This window comes from Sarcophilus harrisii, chromosome 3 (assembly GCF_902635505.1).
Source record: "Sarcophilus harrisii chromosome 3, mSarHar1.11, whole genome shotgun sequence".
NCBI lineage: Eukaryota > Metazoa > Chordata > Mammalia > Dasyuromorphia > Dasyuridae > Sarcophilus > Sarcophilus harrisii.
Window position 1 is genome coordinate 57,714,520 of NC_045428.1, and position 18,781 is coordinate 57,733,300.

Here is an 18,781-nt window from a genome sequence, read left to right on the forward strand (position 1 = left end):
TCTCTCTCTCTCTCTCTCTCTCTTTCTCTCTCTCTCTCTCTCCCTCTCTTTTTCTTCTCCCCCTCTCTTCTTCCCTCCTCTCTCTCTCTCTCTCTCTCTCTCTCTCTCTCTCTCCCCTCTCTTTTTCTTCCTCCCCTCTCTCCTCCTCCTCCTCCTCCTCCTCCTCCTCCTCCTCCTATTCCTCCTCCTCCTCCTCCTCCTCCTCCTCCTATTCCTCCTCCTCCTCCTCCTCCTCCTCCTCCTCCTCCTCCTTCCTCTCCTCCTCCTCCTTCTTCTTCTTCTTCTTCTTCTTCTTCTTCTTCTTCTTCTTCTTCTTCTTCTTCCTCTTCCTCTTCCTCTCTCTCTCTCTCTCTCTCTCTCTCTCTCTCTCTCTCTCTCTCTCTCTCCATCTGCCTCTCTGTGACTCTGTCGCTCTCTGACTCTGTCTGCCTCTCTGTCTCTGTGTGTCTCTGTGTTTCTGTCTCTCTCTGTATATCTCTGTTTCTCTTTCTGTTTCTGTGTGTGTGTTTGTGTGTTTCAATTAATGCTCCTTTTTTCTGCCTCCTTCACTGGTGTAAAAATTAATCAAGATGAATGAACATCTTGTTTGAAGCAAGGGCGGGGTAGTCTGGCAATCAGACTTTGCCTCAGGGTACTGAACTTCAGGAGGAGCCGATTGTACTTGGAATCCATCAGCAAGTAGAAACAGTTAAGCTTAGAACCTTCCTAGCAAAAATAATTAGTTAAAATAGGAAGCTAACAGATGATAACTACTTCCCCTCAAGCTGTGTTCCAGGTGAGCTCCCACCTGGTCCCACTCCAGTCACCACTGCAAACCCAGACTTACTGGTGTCTGCCCACAAAGACTGGTGTCTTTTTCTTTCTCCCTCAGGCAATTTGTCGGGGTCTTATCCCAGCAACCGAATTTATCTTAGAAAGTTGCCTGGAAGCATCCTTTCATGCTATTTGTGCCAGGTTAATTTGAGGCCCCAAATTGCTAGTTATGATTCCAAGGTGGAGGAAGTGATTAAAGCAGAGACTGACAGTCCAGAATTCCCTCTGCTGTATAAACTGCTGGTGCTTCGATGGGTCAGTTTCATGCTAGTTGGTTTACTTGGAGGTCTGGAATGTCCTTTGGGGGGCATAAAAGAAGATTGGGTACAATGTTTGGGAGTCACATCCAGCTTAGTCTCTTGCTCCTTGAATGACTTTGGGGAAATCATTTAACTTTTTGGACTTCCGTTTCCCTTCACAGTAAAATGAAATGCTGAAATAAGTGACTTTGAAGTCTTCCTTTAGTTCTAAATCTACAATCCTTTGTAATAAGGAGAGTAGTTTGTAATCTGCTTCTTTTGAAAATAGGGTATTGTTCCTGCAGGGATTTTTAAAATAAGATCTACGAACTTTAAAAAAATTAATAATTAAATTTCAGTATAGTATGTAATCCTTTGTTTTTATTTTATGCATTTAAAAATATTATTTTGAGAATGAGCTTCATGAAACAGTCAAAGAAAGGTCTATGTCAGAAAAAAAAAATATTCAGAACATCTTTTAGGAGAGCCAAGCCTTAAAAGAGGAATATTAGAATATTAGGAATAAACTCCTTTAAGATAGGGACTGTCTTTTTTATTAATTGCATCCTCAGTGCTTAGCACAATGGCTGGAACATAGTAGGCACTTGTTGTTCCTTTATTCTTGAAGAGAGTCAGTGACATCAAGAGGATGATGTCTTGACTCGCAAATGAAATGGATTTAGGTGAGGGAGGACCATACAAAGTCATCCATCTCATGCTTTCCTCCAGAGTATCTTAATTCAGTGGCAAAACATAGATCAGGATGACTATGGATGGATTGTTTATTGGACTGGAATATCATTATTTTCCCTCACAGTCAGTATTAGACCCATTTTAAAAATAAGGAAATGAGGCTCAGAAATTTATATGATTTTCCCAGAGCTAAGACAAGGACTCAAGCTCACTGCACCTCCTATTTGCTAGCTGATTTGATGCATAGGTATTATAATCTTTGGGTGAAGCTGGTTCTGAGGTCAAATTCTGGAAGAAGGGGTTCAGGGAAGGAGGAAGACTAGGAAAAATTCAGGTCCATTTCTGGAGGACTCTAGTATTTAAGCCATGATTTGTGGAAAGATCTGTACATTTGTAACTTTTCCTTTTGTTAATTTAACCTCTAAATGTCTATGGTGCTTGAAAGTGAACACCCAGAAAAAAAAAGCCACCTAAAGAAAGGCTGAAAGCCGTTTCATAGAGTAGGATAAAGAAGGAAAAATGAGAATTTAATAAAATGATGAATGTCAAGTACTTTGTAAATCTTTAAGAGCTATACAGATATCATTTATGACAAATAGGTAGAAGTCTATCCCACCATAGTCGTCCAATTTCCAAACATCTAAAAACTAACAAAGGGAACTAATAAGTTAAGCCCTAGAGTTGGGGGGCGGGGAATAACAACCTAGGGTCACTGTAACTCCCCAGGCTTGCTAGGTCTTGCTTTCCTGTGTCATCATCTCTCTGTGTGGGATCAGGGAGGTATTTCTGGACTCCATTGCATCATGCAAGTCTTCTTCTTATGGGTTTTTTCTTCAGAACAATTATATTCTCTCTAAAAACATTGGCTGCAAGATTTATTATTTCATAGTTAAGTGAATTGTCTCCAAAAATGATGACTAGTAACCTTTCTATAGGGCAAGCCCACACTTGTAGACTCTATAAAAAGGGTATTTATTTAAAAAAAAACACCCACAAGTAAATCCAACCAGTGGCACTTTCAAATACATTGATGTTTTTGGCCTTTTGATGAGTTATCTCTTCCCCTAATCCATCCTCTCTGGCCCTCTCTTCATCTCTATTCAAAACAAAATAAAATAAAAAGAGTAGCATTGGTATTGAAATCTGGCTAAATGGTATAAAATTCAGTCTGGAAAAAGAAAAACAATTGATTGAGTATGTCCTCAGCTTTTGGGCACTCTAGGACAAAATGGTTGGATTGTCTCTGTGGAGGAAGGGCTAAGGTAGGACTGGTTTATTGAGCATTAAAAAGAAGAAAGCAGTGAAAAGGGTATTGGCTCAGGAGTTAGAGGATCTGGGGTCAAAGCTTCCCTCTGGTACTTTCTGAATGATCAGAGAAAGTCATTTGGCTTCCTTGGGCTTCAGTTTACTTTTCTTCAAAATGAGGGAATTGAGTTTTCTGGGCCCTTAATGTCCCTTTCAGCTCATTATCTGTGATCCTTATTACATATTTATATGGCATTTCTCTTAAGCTTATGATTTCATCTGTGTAAGGGAGTCCTAGTGAGGAAACTGTTTTTACCAGTGCAAATCAGCACTTCCCCTCAGTCTTGGGTAGGGACGTTGATTTTTTTTTCTAGATTTGACCAGTAAGCCCTAAAGTGTCATATGAAAGGAGAGAACTGATCTCAAAGTCAGGAAGACCTGATATTAACAATTTGAGTGAAAGAAGGATCTGCAGGAAGTGTAAGGTTTGTGGGTATTACCTAACCCTAGTGTCTCCTCCATCTAGTAGAATGTTCTGCATACAGAAAATGTTCATTGAATGAATTACTGATGAACATTTATCGAATGAACATTTTGTCAAAGGTGAACAATTTGCCTGATGTTTGAAGTTGACCTTGATCTATTGAGAGTCTTTTTTTTTTTTTTTTTTTTTTTTTTGAAGAAAACTGAAATAACAGGAGCAAGCCAAGATCTTAATTCTTAATTGACACAGTAGTTTCCTGGTTGCCTTGTTTCATATTAAAAGCATTTTAAATACCTGTGGTTTTTGTCTGGATGGTGGTTACTAGAAGGAACCACTAGAAGGAACTAAAACTCAGAACTTTTCCAAATCTTAATGAACAACCTTGTCGGTTGCCAGGCTGACAAAATACATCACCCAGTGGCCAAGCCTCTGGAGATGAGCCACTTTCCACTTTCAGTCCAATTTTCAGATGATAGGTCTTTGCTGGATTAATAATTAATGCTTTTCCAGCTTAGTAACATTCAATAATAACAACAATAATGGCAGCATTTCTATAACATGTTAAGTTTTGCAAAAGACTATACATTATTTTTATCTCAGTCATTCAACAGTGGTCATTAAAATGCCACGTGGTGCTGGATGCTAAAGATCCAAAGACAAAGGTAAAATAGCCTTCCCTTTAAGGAGCCCTCTCCACTATTTTGAAAACTCTCTTATAAAACTAATGGCCAGGCAAGAATTAGCATGCCTTGGAAGTTGCAGTGGTACTGTATTTTTATCTTCCTTCTAGCAAGTCCCAAGGGTCCTCTCCACACCATGATGGTGCACTGGAGAAGAATTTGAGTGGAGGTCTCTCATCATTAATCCTTTCAGAATCAGGTAGGATGTTTAGTAATTTACAAAAAAACTTCATAGTCAGTATTGTACAATGGAAAGAATGCTAGCCAATGAGATCAGAGGACCTGGATTCAAATCCTGTTGAATCACTTAGCTTCCATTTGTAAAACAAAAGGAATGGAGTAAGTTCCCTTCCAGCTTGAGAATCTATGACCTGTGTCTTCAAATATGTCTATTGAACCATAGACTCATAGAAATATGGTCTGTTGTAACTGATAAATTCAAGGGTGTAAGATACATTGGTACTCCTTGACTAAAAAGTAATGTCAAAGAGTATGAAAATGAAACAACAACAAAATCAAATCTATTCCTTTAATATGTGAGAACCAAAGGGAACTTTCAAACCCATCTCCTCTCATCTGCTGTAGAAAAAAAAATTTTGTTGTGAAGGTGATGTCAATATATCAAAGATGTCAGAGCCAATTCTACCTTATATTAATAAATTTATGTGCCTTGTGACTTTGCCTTTGCTCTGTGTCAGATTTAAAGTCCCAACAGTTCCTAGGTTGTTATCTGACTTCCATTTTTAAGAGAGGGCTTAAGACAACTAAGACAACAGAATCAGCATCCTGCTCTGCAACCATTTGATAACGAATGTTCTTATTCCCTGTAAGTTACAAGATAAAGGTCTCTTTTTTATTTTCTTTGTAATTAATTTGCTGCATTCTCCTATCTCTCCCACAGGATTTGGGAAAGTTTTAAAGAAGATCAACAAGGCCGTCGTCTCCAAGAAGAATAAAGACATTGTCACAGTGGCTAATGCTATATTTGCAAAAAACGGCTTTAAAATGGAAGTGCCTTTTGTTACAAGGAACAAAGATGTGTTTCAGTGTGAGGTCCGGAATTTGAACTTTGAAGATAAAGCCTCTGCTGCTGATTCTATCAATTTCTGGGTTAAAAATGAAACTAGAGGTGAGTATTTGTGCACCCTAAAAAAATACTTAGGATGATGCAGAGTAGATGAATGATGAGATCTCAAGATATATTCTGAACATCCAACTGGATTGTCCCACTCACCCTTCTGTAAAGGAAAACCTTATTAATCCAGCTCCTGCTAAATTGGAATTTAGAATCATTTGAACAGCCATTTATTTTCATAGACAGCTGCCCCAAATCTTCTCTTCTTCTTAATAACATCTCAATTCCTTCAGCAGATCCCCATATCACTTGATTATTATTCCTTCAGGCTTTACTGGGAATGTTCTGATTTTCAGAGCCTTTCCTTAACACCCAGAACTGAACATGAGATTACACATATGGTCTGAAAAGCAACAAATACACTGTGTCTCTATTAACTTCCCTCATTCTAGATACTGTTTCTATTCATGGAATTTTGTTTAACATACTGTTGGCCCATGAGCTTTCAGAATAGTAAGGTGCCTGGGTTTATTCCCAGTAGTCTAATAATTTCTCCTTTGTACTTTACTTGTGCAATTAATTTTTTAAAAAACCAAAGTATGAAGTTCTGTCTTATTACAGTCATACCTTGTTTATAACTGATTAGTCATTCCTGGATAAGGGAAATTATGGAAAGTCTTCTTGTACAAGGTAGGGATTTAGGGGGGATTTTAAGATTGATAAGCATTTTTGTCAGTAAACTGAATTCAAAAATCAATAGCATGACTAACATTATAGGCAAATGACAGAACCTAATAGCATCCCACTATATCAGAGACTGACACTGATCCTTGAATCACCTCCAGCTTTTCAGTCAGGCCCTAATTTATCTACCTGTATTATCATCCAGCTCCTTCTTGTCCACAGTGATATTATGAAATGCCTCACTGAAATCCAGTTATACTATGTCTGTAGCAGGCTAGAAGAAAGCCTTTTAGCAAATCTACTTGAAAATATGAATGAGTCTGTTATGACTTGTTCTTGGTGAGCTCAGTTCATATTGATCAAGCTTCTTTTTCTTTGTTAACCACTTTGCCATGAATGAAAGTCAAACTTATCTATAACTTGGAGTTCTCCCCTTTTTGAAAATTAGTTTTTCATTTTCCAGTCTCCAATACTATGATGTTTTTTCCTTCCTTCATATTTCCACCCCTCAAAAAAAATCAGTGGAGTCACAGAATTATAAATTTAGGTAGAAGGTTTAGCAGTCAGATGCACAATTTTTTTGGTACATTAGGATGCGATTTTTATCCAGATTAGATGACTTGAACTTAAGAAATTTATGTCTATCAAGCTAAATAGTCTCTTCCCTATCTGGTGACCAAATTATCTGTGAATTGGACTTTTAGTGAGTTGGGAGGGAGGGATATCTACCCCAAGCATGTGAAGACTTCTTCTGGAAAATGGGAAGATGAGAACCATTTGTTTCAATTTGTTTTGAAGTGCTTAGAGCTTGATCAAACATCAAAGACACCAAGATCATCCAATGCAGTTGTTTTGACTTTTATCCTGTCACTGTACTGCAATGATCAGGAAGAGAGACTGAGACTGATGATTTTGGGCAATTCTGCCTTAAATTCAATTCATGAACAAGCTAAGACATCATCCTGTGATGTTATTGATCCCCTTTGAAAATGAAGGACAAGCAACAACCAATTTCTCACCATCTTATGAGAGGGAAGATGGCCTTGGAGTTAGGAAGACAGTGGATGAAATGCTGGCCCTGGAGATATAAAGATTGAGAGCTTATACTCTAATGAGGGAACCCAACTCCTAAAAGTGCTGATAAGTGAGGCAAGGAGGAGAAAAAGCTCTTTCCCTAGAGCCATACCAAGGAGAGAAACTGTAGGATGAGCATTGAAGTCTGGTTCCCAAGAAAATGAAGCAAAAACCTTACCTATGAGAGCTTAAGGGTCATTGGGGTAAGGTCAAGAAATTCTAGATACAAATCCTAACTTTGACCCTTATCAACGTTATAATCAAGGACAAATCACTCAACTTAGTTCAATTTCTGCAACTTTAAAAAAGGTTTAATTGAGATAATGTGTACAAAGCACTTTGTATACTTAATATATTATTATGTATAACATGTAATAATGTATTATTAATTTTATTAATGTCAATACTTATTATCTCTTACCTGGAATTGCCTGTTAACCATGTGTTCTATGGATCCCTGTCTAAGGATCATTCTTCTTTAGTAGAAAAAACAGAAGTTAAGTAAATTTGGGTGACAATCCCTCATAAATCCATCTAGTCCCAGGCAGCCCTTCTATTGCTTCTTTGACCTTGAGTGACACTGAAAAAAGGTGAAGGCTGAGCCTTGAATTAGAAAGCTCTAAATTTATATCTTGCCTCAGACACTTATTAGCTCCATGATCCTGGGCACATCACTTAACTTCTGTTGCCTCAGTTTCCTCAGCAGCAAAACCAAGGACATTATATGTTATATATGAAATATAACATGTCATTAATATGTTACATCATATAATAGTAATAATATATTAACACAGGGTTATTGTGAAAATCAAATGAAATAATCTTTATAAAAAGTGCTTAGTTCAGGGCCTAGCACATAGTAAGTGTTATATAAATGCGTATTCCCCAGAAAATGCATTGATTTTGAGGTGGAACTTAGACTCATCCAAGCTTCAAGACATGCTGGATGAGCCAGGGCAAGTCACTTTTTATATTTGTAAATCTCATTTTCTTCTTCTGTAAAATAGTATCAGTCAAGCTAGCTTCTTTAAAGTCTTCCAAGAATTTAAAATCTTTAGAGATTTATTTAAAATCTAACAAGCTTTTCGTACATACTCTTTGTCTTTTAGTACTTGTAACAGCCCTTTGAGATAAGTATTCCAGATATTATCATCACCATTTGACACATGAGGAAACTGAGACTTAAAGTCAGGTTAAACAATCTGGCATAGTTGGAAATCTTAAATCTTAACACAGTATTATATAACATAACAGAGATACATTTTCATAATTTTTATTTTATTTTTAAATTTTCTTTTAATGGTATATTAATTTTCCAATTATAAGTAGAGATAGTCTTCAACATTCATTTTTATAAGATTTTGAATTCCAAATTTTTTTTCCTTGCTTCTTTACATCCCACCCCTCCCTAAGACAGCAAGCAATGTGATGTAGGTTATAAATGTAAAATCAGTTTTTAACATTTCCATATGAGTCATGTTGAGAAAGAAAAATCAGATTAAAAGTGAAAAACCACAAGAAAGAAAAACTACCACTACACAAAGGTGAAAATACTATGCTTCAATCCACATTCAGTCTCCATAGTTTTCTCTCTGGATGCAAACGACATCTTCCATCCAAAGTCCATTGGAATTGCCTTAAATCACTATATTGCTGTGAAGACCTAAGTCTATCATACTTGATCATACATTTTTGCTGTTTCTGTGTTTAATGTTCTCCTGGTTCTGCTCATTTCCCTCAGCATCAGGTCATGTAAATCTTTCCAGATTTGTCTAAAATCAGCCTATTCATCATTTCTTATATAATAATAATATTCCATTACATTCATTTAATAGGTGCTTAATGAATAATGTTTAAATTGCTGAAGTCCCAACCTCCTTTTTGGATTTGATTTTGTTTCTTTCAGCCTCATAGCATTGAACACTAGAATTCTGCTGCCAATACTCCTTAGGTTCATGATATTCTGCTCCTAATAGGATCTGGAGCCATTCTAGCTGGCTTTGAAATCCTGAAATTTTTATATACATATATGTACATCTATGTATGTAGTCCTCAATTCAGGAACACAGAAATTTTGAACTAGACTTCATTTTCTAGAATTATTTATGTAAGTGGTGAGAGGCTCTTACCAGCTTGCAAAAAAATGATTTTTCCCATAAAATAAGTGAAATACTATATAGTAACAAGAAATAGTAGAAAACAGGATCACTCTTTTCTATTAACTATTAAAAATATATATTTAAATGGGTTTTCATCCTTTGTAATCCAGAGTTACCTTTGCATAAAGAGCGTGGACTTAAGCCTTGGCCCAAGCAGCTGAGCCAGGAAGGAGCTTGCTGATTCTGCCCATTACCTAATCACCAAAACATACTATAGAAGGGGATGGGTATAGGGGCACCCTGACCCTGGAAGGGAACAGCTTCCATTCCCATAATATCAAGGTGCTACTCCCCCTACCAAGAAGAATAAAAATGCCATGTCAGAAGTAATAAGCCGGGATTCAAATGAGAGCAGTGAACTACTTTGACCTGACAGCATTGTATTCAGGCAAGAGTCAACACAGGAGGTAAACCCATGTGCCTCCTGAGGCTTAGTGGTGTTGTACATTGCAGAGAAAAAATCAACAAGCAAAAGAAAGGTGGTCATTCTAATCTCTTTCCTCTATTAATTATTTCTAATTTTTCCTATTTATAGCTTATAGGTATGCTTTTGTTTAATTTTTCTTTTCTATTAGATTGTAAGTTTCTTGAGACCAGGGACTGCTTCTTTCTTATTTATTTCCTAAGTGCTTAATACATGTGCCTCATGCACAGTAGGGACTTAATAAATGTTTATTGACCAACTTATAAGGAAAAAATCGGGAAAGTTTTTGTGGCGATCAGAGCATGGGACCTTTGTACATTAAAAAGATGTATCTATCATTTGATCAACAAGTATTTATTAAGTGTTTGCTGTATGCTAGATACTAAAGATGCTAAAGATAAATAAATAAATATTATATACATATAATATTTATATATTTATTTATATTTAAATATATATTTTATTTATATCTGAATCCAATACATATGTGTATGTATTATATATATGAGATTCATTCTTATATATATATACATACATACATACACACACATATAAACTTCATTCTTATTATATACACATGCACACACACATATACACATATATAGGCTTTGTTCTTATATATTTATATGAACATATATATGTACACATATATGTGTATGTATTTATGTACACACACACACACACACACAGAGGCACATTTATATATGAAGCTAATTTATTTACAAGTACTAATGTATCAGACCTGCCTATATTTTTGTCTTAGTACTACCTAAGGAAATGCTTTGGGACTGTTAGAAATTAGAGCAATAATAAGCAGCCAGGACATGAGTGCCAATGGAGAATGTTTTAGTAATGGCTGCTTTTTTCCTTCTGCTCTTGGATACAATGGCACACTCGTGGTAGTCTTGTTTAAGGAACTGTTTAGTACACAGTCATACACTAAGCAGCTAAGAGGTATAGGGGACTGAGGGTTGTATGCAGAGTCAGAAAGACCTAGTTCAAATCCTGACTCAAACACTGATTAATTGTGTGACTCTGAGCAAGTCACTTAAATCTCCCTTAGTCTTATTTACCTCATCTGTTAAATGGGGATAATAGTGCCTTCCTGACAGAACTGTTATAAAAATTAAATGAAATGGTATTTGTAAAGAATTTTGAAAACCTTAATGCTCTCTACAAATGTTAGATATTATTATTATTAAAATTTGAGGGTAACTAAATTAGTCGTTTGATGGTGACTATCAGGATCTTAGAAATATTGATTTTTAGGAAGGAACTTAATATGTCTGCTCTTCTGACCCTCTTATTTTATAGATGAGAAAATTGAGGCTTGAGAAATTAAGTGATGGCAGAGTTGGAATTTGAACTCAGGTCCTCTGCCTCCACCTCCAGCATCCCTTAAGAGGCTGTGTATGAGCTGCTTGGACTCAAGAGCTGTTTAAAGTTGCATTGGAAATGCCCTTTTATTTAAAGACATGACAGCAATGAAGTTGTTTCACAGGGACACAAAACCCTGTGCACAGTTTGAGAAATTTTAGCAACTTATGTAGATATCACTAAAAATAGTAGATGTAACCTCAGTGATAGGAAAAGCTTCAAGTATTTTTAAATTAAACTTAAAATTTCAAGGACCCCAATCTCTAAGCTTTCCCTATCTCCAGAACAGTTGGTATCACTTCTGTTAACTAAATGTCAACATGCTACAATTGCATGTTTGTTACTTGGTTTTTAATGATATCTAGGCAAAAATCACAGTTGAAAGTCTTTAGAGAAAAAGTGAAGGAATTTTAAAAACTGGTTTTGACCAGAGTTCACATATTTTCATAGAAGCTGTTCTCCTGTGGAGAAAAGGGATTTGATGCCTTTTATGATTTTTAGTAAGTGATGTAGGCCATTTTCAACACCGTGAGGTTGGAAGACTGGGAACCAGGAAACCTGAATTCTAGAGCCAGCTCTTTCATTTTGTGCTGCTTTTTGGGGGACCTCTGTTTCCTTGCCTATCAAATGAAAAAGTCAGCTTAGATCAAGGTTTTTAACTTGGAGGCCATAGATTTCTATGTATACATTTCAAGGGAGAATGTGAACTTAGATGGGGAAAAATACATATATCTCAATTTTAACCAACCTCTAACTGCAATTTAACACCTTCCTCCAGTTAAGACATTCTGAGAAGGGGTCCATCCATTCATGAGTTTCACCAGAGTGCCAAAGGGGTCCAAGGTATTTGTATATGTGAGACTGCTATTATGCTCTAAAAATGATGAAGGGGATGGTTTTAGAAAAACTTGAGCAGGTGTGAAAAGATACAAAAGGGAGTGAGCAGAATCAGGAAAACGATTTATACAATAACAATAATACTTTAAAGACAGACAATTCTGAACCAACACACATTTTCAAAGGACTCAATAAAAATATCTATCTCCAAATAGAGGTGAACTCAGCATGCAGATTGAAATGTTTAGATAGTTGTAGAGATAGATATGTATGCTTATATGTATATAGAGACAGATAGAAATATATTATATTTATTTTGGGGCATGGCTAATGTGGAAATTTGTTTTCTTTAACAATGTATTAAGTGTATATGTATAACTTAATTTGTTTTTCATGTTTGTTAAATGAGCAGTGTGAAGGAAAGAATTCAGAACTACAAATAAAATTTTTTTAAAGGGGAGAAGGGTCCATGTTACAAAATAAGTTTAAAGTACCATTGGACTAGAAGAATGTTATGATGATCAGAATATGGGGCTTCAAATAGAGAGATCTGGAGTTCAAGTCCTGCCTCAGACATTTAGTTTGCATGAAGCTTTGAGTTCTACATCTTCAAAAGGGGAGGAGAATTGGACTCAGTGGCTTCAAAGGTCCCTTGGACCTTCAATCTATGATCTTTTGAACTCCCAGTCCTGCCCCTATTCTCTCTAAATCCCTTCTTGCCTTCTCATCGGTAGAGCACATAGAGTTGATCTCTCACTGCATTTTCTTTTGATTTTACAGGAATGATTGACAACCTCATCTCCTCAGATCTTATTGATGGCATGCTCACCAAGCTGGTGCTTGTCAATGCTATATATTTCAAGGGCTTGTGGAAATCACGATTTCAACCTGAAAACACAAAGAAACGCACGTTTGTGGCAGGTGATGGGAAGTCTTACCAAGTACCAATGTTGGCTCAGCTGGCGGTGTTCCGATGTGGTAAGCTCCCACTCAAGGGCCCAGAATTCAAAAACAAAGAGAGACTTTTGTAAAAATCTGTTGTGTGAGGCAAGATCTAGTACATACGAACAGTGGTTGTTTTTCCTTTTTTTAAAATTAATTTTATTTTTTTAAGTAAAAATAAAAAGCTTAGAGGTGAGAAGTCTCTCTTTCCTTAAAAAATAGTGTCATAATGTTACCAGGCATTTATTTAAAACCTTTAGAGCTTAGTAAGACCTGTAATAACTTACCATTCCTTGAAAGTCCATAAGATCACTTCCATAGCCCAAAAGTTTAGGTGATGTTAGGCTAGGTTTCAATTATCTGAGAGCTAGTCATGGCTTAATTTAGGGATGCTCATTGCCATAAATCTGGCCTGTAGATGGTGTGGTTTTTAGCCACATAAGTTTATAAAAGCCATCTCAGAGAAGTCACAGTCTTTATCCTTAAGAGGATTTCCCATGATTATAAAATTATAGATCCATGGATCTTTTATTTTTTTTATTTTTTTAATAGCCTTTTATTTACAGGATATATGCATGGGTAACTTTACAGCATTAACAATTGCCAAACCTCTTGTTCCAATTTTTCACCTCTTACCCCCCCACCCCCTCCCCTAGATGGCAGGATGACCAATAGATGTTAAATATATTAAAATATAAATTAGATACGCAATAAGTATACATGACCAAAACGTTATTTTGCTGTACAAAAAGAATCAGACTCTGAAATATTGTACAATTAGCTTGTGAAGGAAATCAAAAATGCAGGTGTACATAAATATAGGGATTGGGAATTCAATGTAATGGTTTTTAGTCATCTCCCAGAGTTCTTTTTCTGGGCATAGCTGGTTCAGTTCATTACTGCTTCCATTAGAAATGATTTGGTTGATCTCGTTGCTGAGGATGGCCTGATCCATCAGAACTGGTCATCATCTAGTATTGTTGTTGAAGTATATAATGATCTCCTGGTCCTGCTCATTTCACTCAGCATCAGTTCGTGTAAGTCTCTCCAGGCCTTTCTGAAATCATCCTGTTGGTCATTTCTTACAGAACAGTAATATTCCATAATTTTCATACCATAATTTATTCAGCCATTCTCCAACTGATGGACATTCATTCAGTTTCCAGTTTTTAGCCACTACAAAAAGGGCTGCCACAAACATTCGTGCACATACAGGTCCCTTTCCCTTCTTTATAATCTCTTTGGGATATAATCCCAATAGTAACACTGCTGATCCATGGATCTTTTAAAGGAAATGTGGTATAATGGTTAGAGAACAGACCAGGTCACATACTCCAGAGGAAGTCCTACAACTTTTCAGCACTCAGTATTTGAGTATCAAATCCAAATACAATATAAATCCCTAGGAGATACATAGTGACTAAGAAAACCACAAATTAACATTATCTATGCACTATTACATTTTAATTTATTTTATTATAATTTCACAATGATATTGTAATCTGGGTTACCTAAACTGCATTTATCCAGAGTTTGACACTTCTGCTGTAGTCAACTCTCTGAAATGAGAAGGTGCTAACCTCAATTGCTAGGGGGAGTTTCTTCCTCTTGGGAGTTCTCTATAATGATGAAATCACAGATCTAGTCCCTGTGAAGGATCAAGCGAATTTTCCTATTAATGATTTAATTTCCTGTTAATGACTTAAAAACCTCTGTGCTCATTATCATAGCATGAATGAATGAAGGCCATCTTTCTCTTTATTTCTTTTTTATCCTGGCTATTCTGGCTATTCTAAACTATATCACCTCTATAATCTGATAAACTCCAGTGGCTCCCTATTGCCAAATATAAGATTTTCTGTTTGGTTCCTCACCTGCTCCCTTCCTACTTTTCCAGTCTCCTCTTACCTTTTCTGCTCCACCTGGTAATCCACCGGCAGTTGTGTCTTTGCACATTCATCTGTCTCTATGCATTTTTTCTGTCTGCCTCCCAATTCTGGAACACTCTCCCTCTTCATTTCTGTCTTTCCCAAAACCTTAATCCTAGTGTCTTCCCTCCAAGATTACCCCAAATTATCCTGTAGAGATCCTATTTGTTCCTGATTGAACTCTCCTCTTCCCTTTAGACTGTGAGTTCCTTGTGATGGCTGTTTTTTGCCTTTCTTTGTAGCTCTAGGGCTTAATAAGTACCTGTCACATAGAAAGTGCTTAAAAAATGGAGTTGACTGAAACATTTGGGAACCAATTTAAATTAGTAGTGATTACTGCTTGAAAATATTGTAATTTATGACTTGAACCTAAACTTATACATTTGATTTCCAATATTACATTTTCATAAATCTTCAGACAATTAAACTTCAACACTCGAATTCTCCAATGAATCTGTGGCAGATTTTTTTTTAATTGGCAGATCTTGTCATTATTAACCCAAAGTGAAACTGTGAGCTGTTCCATTAGTTATCCCTAAATAACCTTAACATAGCTGTGTAACTTGGAAGAGACAATCTATTTGAGATAAGATAACTGTTCCATGTCTCTTACTACCAATATACCTCTTGGGAGGACAGTAGTCTAGTAAAAACTTTTGCTTATTTAAGAAAGTATTTTTTTAAGCTCCTGACATGTTTATAGTATGTCTTGGGGGCTATTGAAATACCAGAAAGAATAGTAGTTTGCTTTCTATAAATAAATTCGTCTTAAAATTAGGCTGTTTGAAAGCAAAGGAAGGAATGGGTATCTTAGTAGCTTTCTCCACAACCCAACAGCATTAGCTCAGTGCAACTACTTGTCATTACCCTTAGTTTTTGCATTATCTATAGTGATCTTACCAGGATGATAGAACATATATCCCTACCAGTTTTTAACATAGGTCTGCCCTAAGTACTTTCTGGTACCAGGAATGGAGCCAAGCTACTATTTGCAAAGCTCTTTTAGGTAATCTTTGCCATGTTGTCTGGAGAAGGGAGTGCATGTATTATATTTGTGAAGCTCTACTAGAAATTTGGCAAATTATGTCATGCTCAATTACAATTAAATCATGGTTAACATTGTTAAAACAATACTCTAATCATTAGAAGTTGAAAAAAATTGCCAAATTCTCCCATTCCTTTTTAGTGTGTAATTTTTAATAGAATGAATTGTTGTTGTTGTTTGTACTTCATTCTGGAAGAACACCATGACTTTAGGGAAGTGACGCCATGACGTGCAGGTGAACTGGATTTAAGTGAGAGAGAGCTGTGCAAGGTCAATAGAGAGAGAATTGTTTCTAAAAATTCAGTTCCCTGTCAAGCTTAATAAGCATTTATTAAGTATCTATTATATGTAAGGTACTGGGGCAGAAAGGCAAAACCAACATATTTTTTTTTTCTGTCCCAAGAAGCTTACCTTCTATTGGGGGTTGAGTGAATGCAATATTTACATAAGGAAGTTTATACTGAGTAATTTTTAAGAGGTAAAGAATGCTAATAAGAGAGACTCCGTAAAGGCTTGTGTAGAGAGGTGACTCTTGAGCTATTCTTTGAAGGTAGCTAAAGATTCTACAAGACAGAAAGTTAAAAGATGTGGACTCACATGTAAAAAGACAAAAAAAGGAGGTAGAGGGTCATGTACTGAGAATTGCTGTTCTTTCAATTTGACTGGAACAAAAGTGTACAAAGAGATCTATCAAATAATACTGGAAAAGGAGATGAGAACTAGACTTAAACATTTTGAAAAGTTTAAACTGAGACATACCCCAAAACAAAGTAAAATAAACTGGGCTCTAATTACTTTCATGCCCTGTTTAGTTGAGCTCAATAAGTTATTTTCATCAAATGCATTAAGACCATTTTTTGTTAACTGAACACATTTTCCTGTAGCCACATTATATTAATATATTGATCCTGTAGCTAAACGAATATAGTAGTTTATAAGAACTACCATAGGCTCCTCTGTTCCTAGGAAATATTTGTGCCTTTGACAAGAGTTAGAACCATTTGTCCAATCTATCCAAGTGAAAATCATGATCTAGATTTGGGCAGACCAGGTCACCATTATCTGAGTTTTATCTATACAGATTTCAAATTTCTTGGACTATCAGTTTTGACAATGTAAATTTTCTTGCCTGGGTGGGTTTATTTTTTTCTTCTCTTTATATTTTTTTTTCCAAGAAATAGTCTTATTTTAGAAAAAAGAAATTGATCAAGTCATCAATGAACTCCCTAAGAAAAAATCGTCAGGGTCAGATGGATTTACAAGTGAATTCCACCAAATATTAAAAAAAAAACAGGCCTATAGTTTTCCTATTCCTTTTATTTCTGACCTTTTTTAATTTTCAGAAACATTGGAATATGCACCAGAAATAAATTCCCTATGGGGACTTATACTCATAGGACACTTAACACTGACAGTGTTGAAATATAGCTATGGCAAATTTGGCACTTAGCACAGTATGTGACACATAGTAAGCACTTAATAAAGATTTTTTTGATTGATTGAAAATCAATTTTGTAGTAGCATAGATTTAGAGTTAAAAGGGCCTTAGAGGCTATTGATTGAACCTCTTCATTTTACAGATGAGGAAACTGAGGTTAAGTAATTTTTCTAAGATCACACCAATAGTAATCATAGAGGCCAGATTTGAAACTAATTCTGTTTTAGGAGAGACAACTAGATATTGCAGCAGATATAGCAGTGGGCTTGGAATTAGGAAGACTCATCTTCATGAGTTCAAATCCAACCTCAAACATTAAACCCCATTTTCTTTGGTTTCTTCATCTACAAAATGAACTGGAGAAGGAAATGGCAGGCCAAGAATATCTTTGTCAAGAAAACTCCAAAAGGGATCACAAGGAGTCAGATACTACTAAAAAAAAAACTAAACCAAAAAAATTTTTAGGAAAGACCCTAATCATGCTTTTTCTCAATAATGTCTCCCCACCACCTTCCCCATTCCCCTTTCTATGTTGTCTTCCCCCATTGGAATAGTAATTCTGATTAACACAATGACCAATCAAAATTCCAAAGGATTCATGATAAAACATGTTCTCTACCTCCAGATAGAGAACTGATGAGCTCAGTGCAGATTACTTTTTCTCTTTCTTGCAACACAGCTAATGGGGAACTTGTTTTGTGTGACTACATATTTGTAATGAGTTTTATTTTTCTTTCCTCCTCATTGGTTGGGAGATGAAAAGGAAGAGGGAGAAAATTCAGAACCAGAAAGAAAATCAAAATGAATTTAAAAAACAGAATATAAACTCTTTTGAGAGTAGGAGCTTGCTTCACTTGCATGTATTTATTGCAAAAGCCTAGCACAATACATGATGCATAATAAACACTTAATGTTCTTGTAGTACTAACAAAGTGTTTGTCACATAGTAGGCACTTTACTAAATGTGATGTCTAAAGAAATGCGTATCACACAAGCCAGTGATGTAGATTCAGGATGCAAATGGATTTTCACCTTGTTAACATGATAACTAGATTGGCTTCTTCTGAAGAATTAGTATTTTTAATTAAAAAAAAAAATCTTGGAAGCCATATTTAGTTCCTACTGTTAACATATATATTCACACATTCACAACATTGCACTGTACTCCATAAAGTAAATTCTTGTTAGTCCAGGGAAGACATTTGGCCAGTTGTGATGAGGGTTGATATATGTATAAAGAACCACATGAGCTAATTTCCTTTGTAAAATCTTTATAACATTATTTATTTGAAAAGAAAGAAAACTGCATAAACTCAAAAATGTTCCTTTATTTGGACTAGGAGTTTGGGTTTTTGTTTGTTTTTCAGAAAGGATGTAAATGCCTTTTATATATTTTTTCTTTGGGGACTAAGGATAGAAATGAAGTATAATTGAGTGAGCTTCCCCATAGAACCACATTCTGTGATACATAAAGGCTCTCTAAGCATCTATGGTCTTTTTTTTTTGACATTTTTTCATTTCTTAATTTCTTATTTTTTCATTCAAATCTTCTAGGTTATAATTCCTTCAAGCAAAAATGTTTGCCTTCCCATTGATAGCCTTTACAGGCTATCAAGTAAGGTTTGATCCCCAAAATCTTCTAAT

The 18,781-nt window shown here is 35.8% G+C and overlaps 1 protein-coding gene across 3 annotated transcripts in view; it reads left to right on the forward strand.

The window, feature by feature from the left end:
• The window catches only part of SERPINE2 (serpin family E member 2), a 78,333-nt gene that overhangs the window by 47,347 nt on the left and 12,205 nt on the right, over nucleotides 1–18,781 (forward strand). For all 3 annotated transcript variants that reach the window (XM_023500810.2, XM_012546585.2, XM_012546586.3), the window contains exons 3-4: nucleotides 5,056–5,283; nucleotides 12,565–12,762. In XM_023500810.2, the coding sequence (XP_023356578.1) occupies nucleotides 5,056–5,283; nucleotides 12,565–12,762 (426 nt within the window). The remainder of the gene's footprint in view (nucleotides 1–5,055; nucleotides 5,284–12,564; nucleotides 12,763–18,781) is intronic.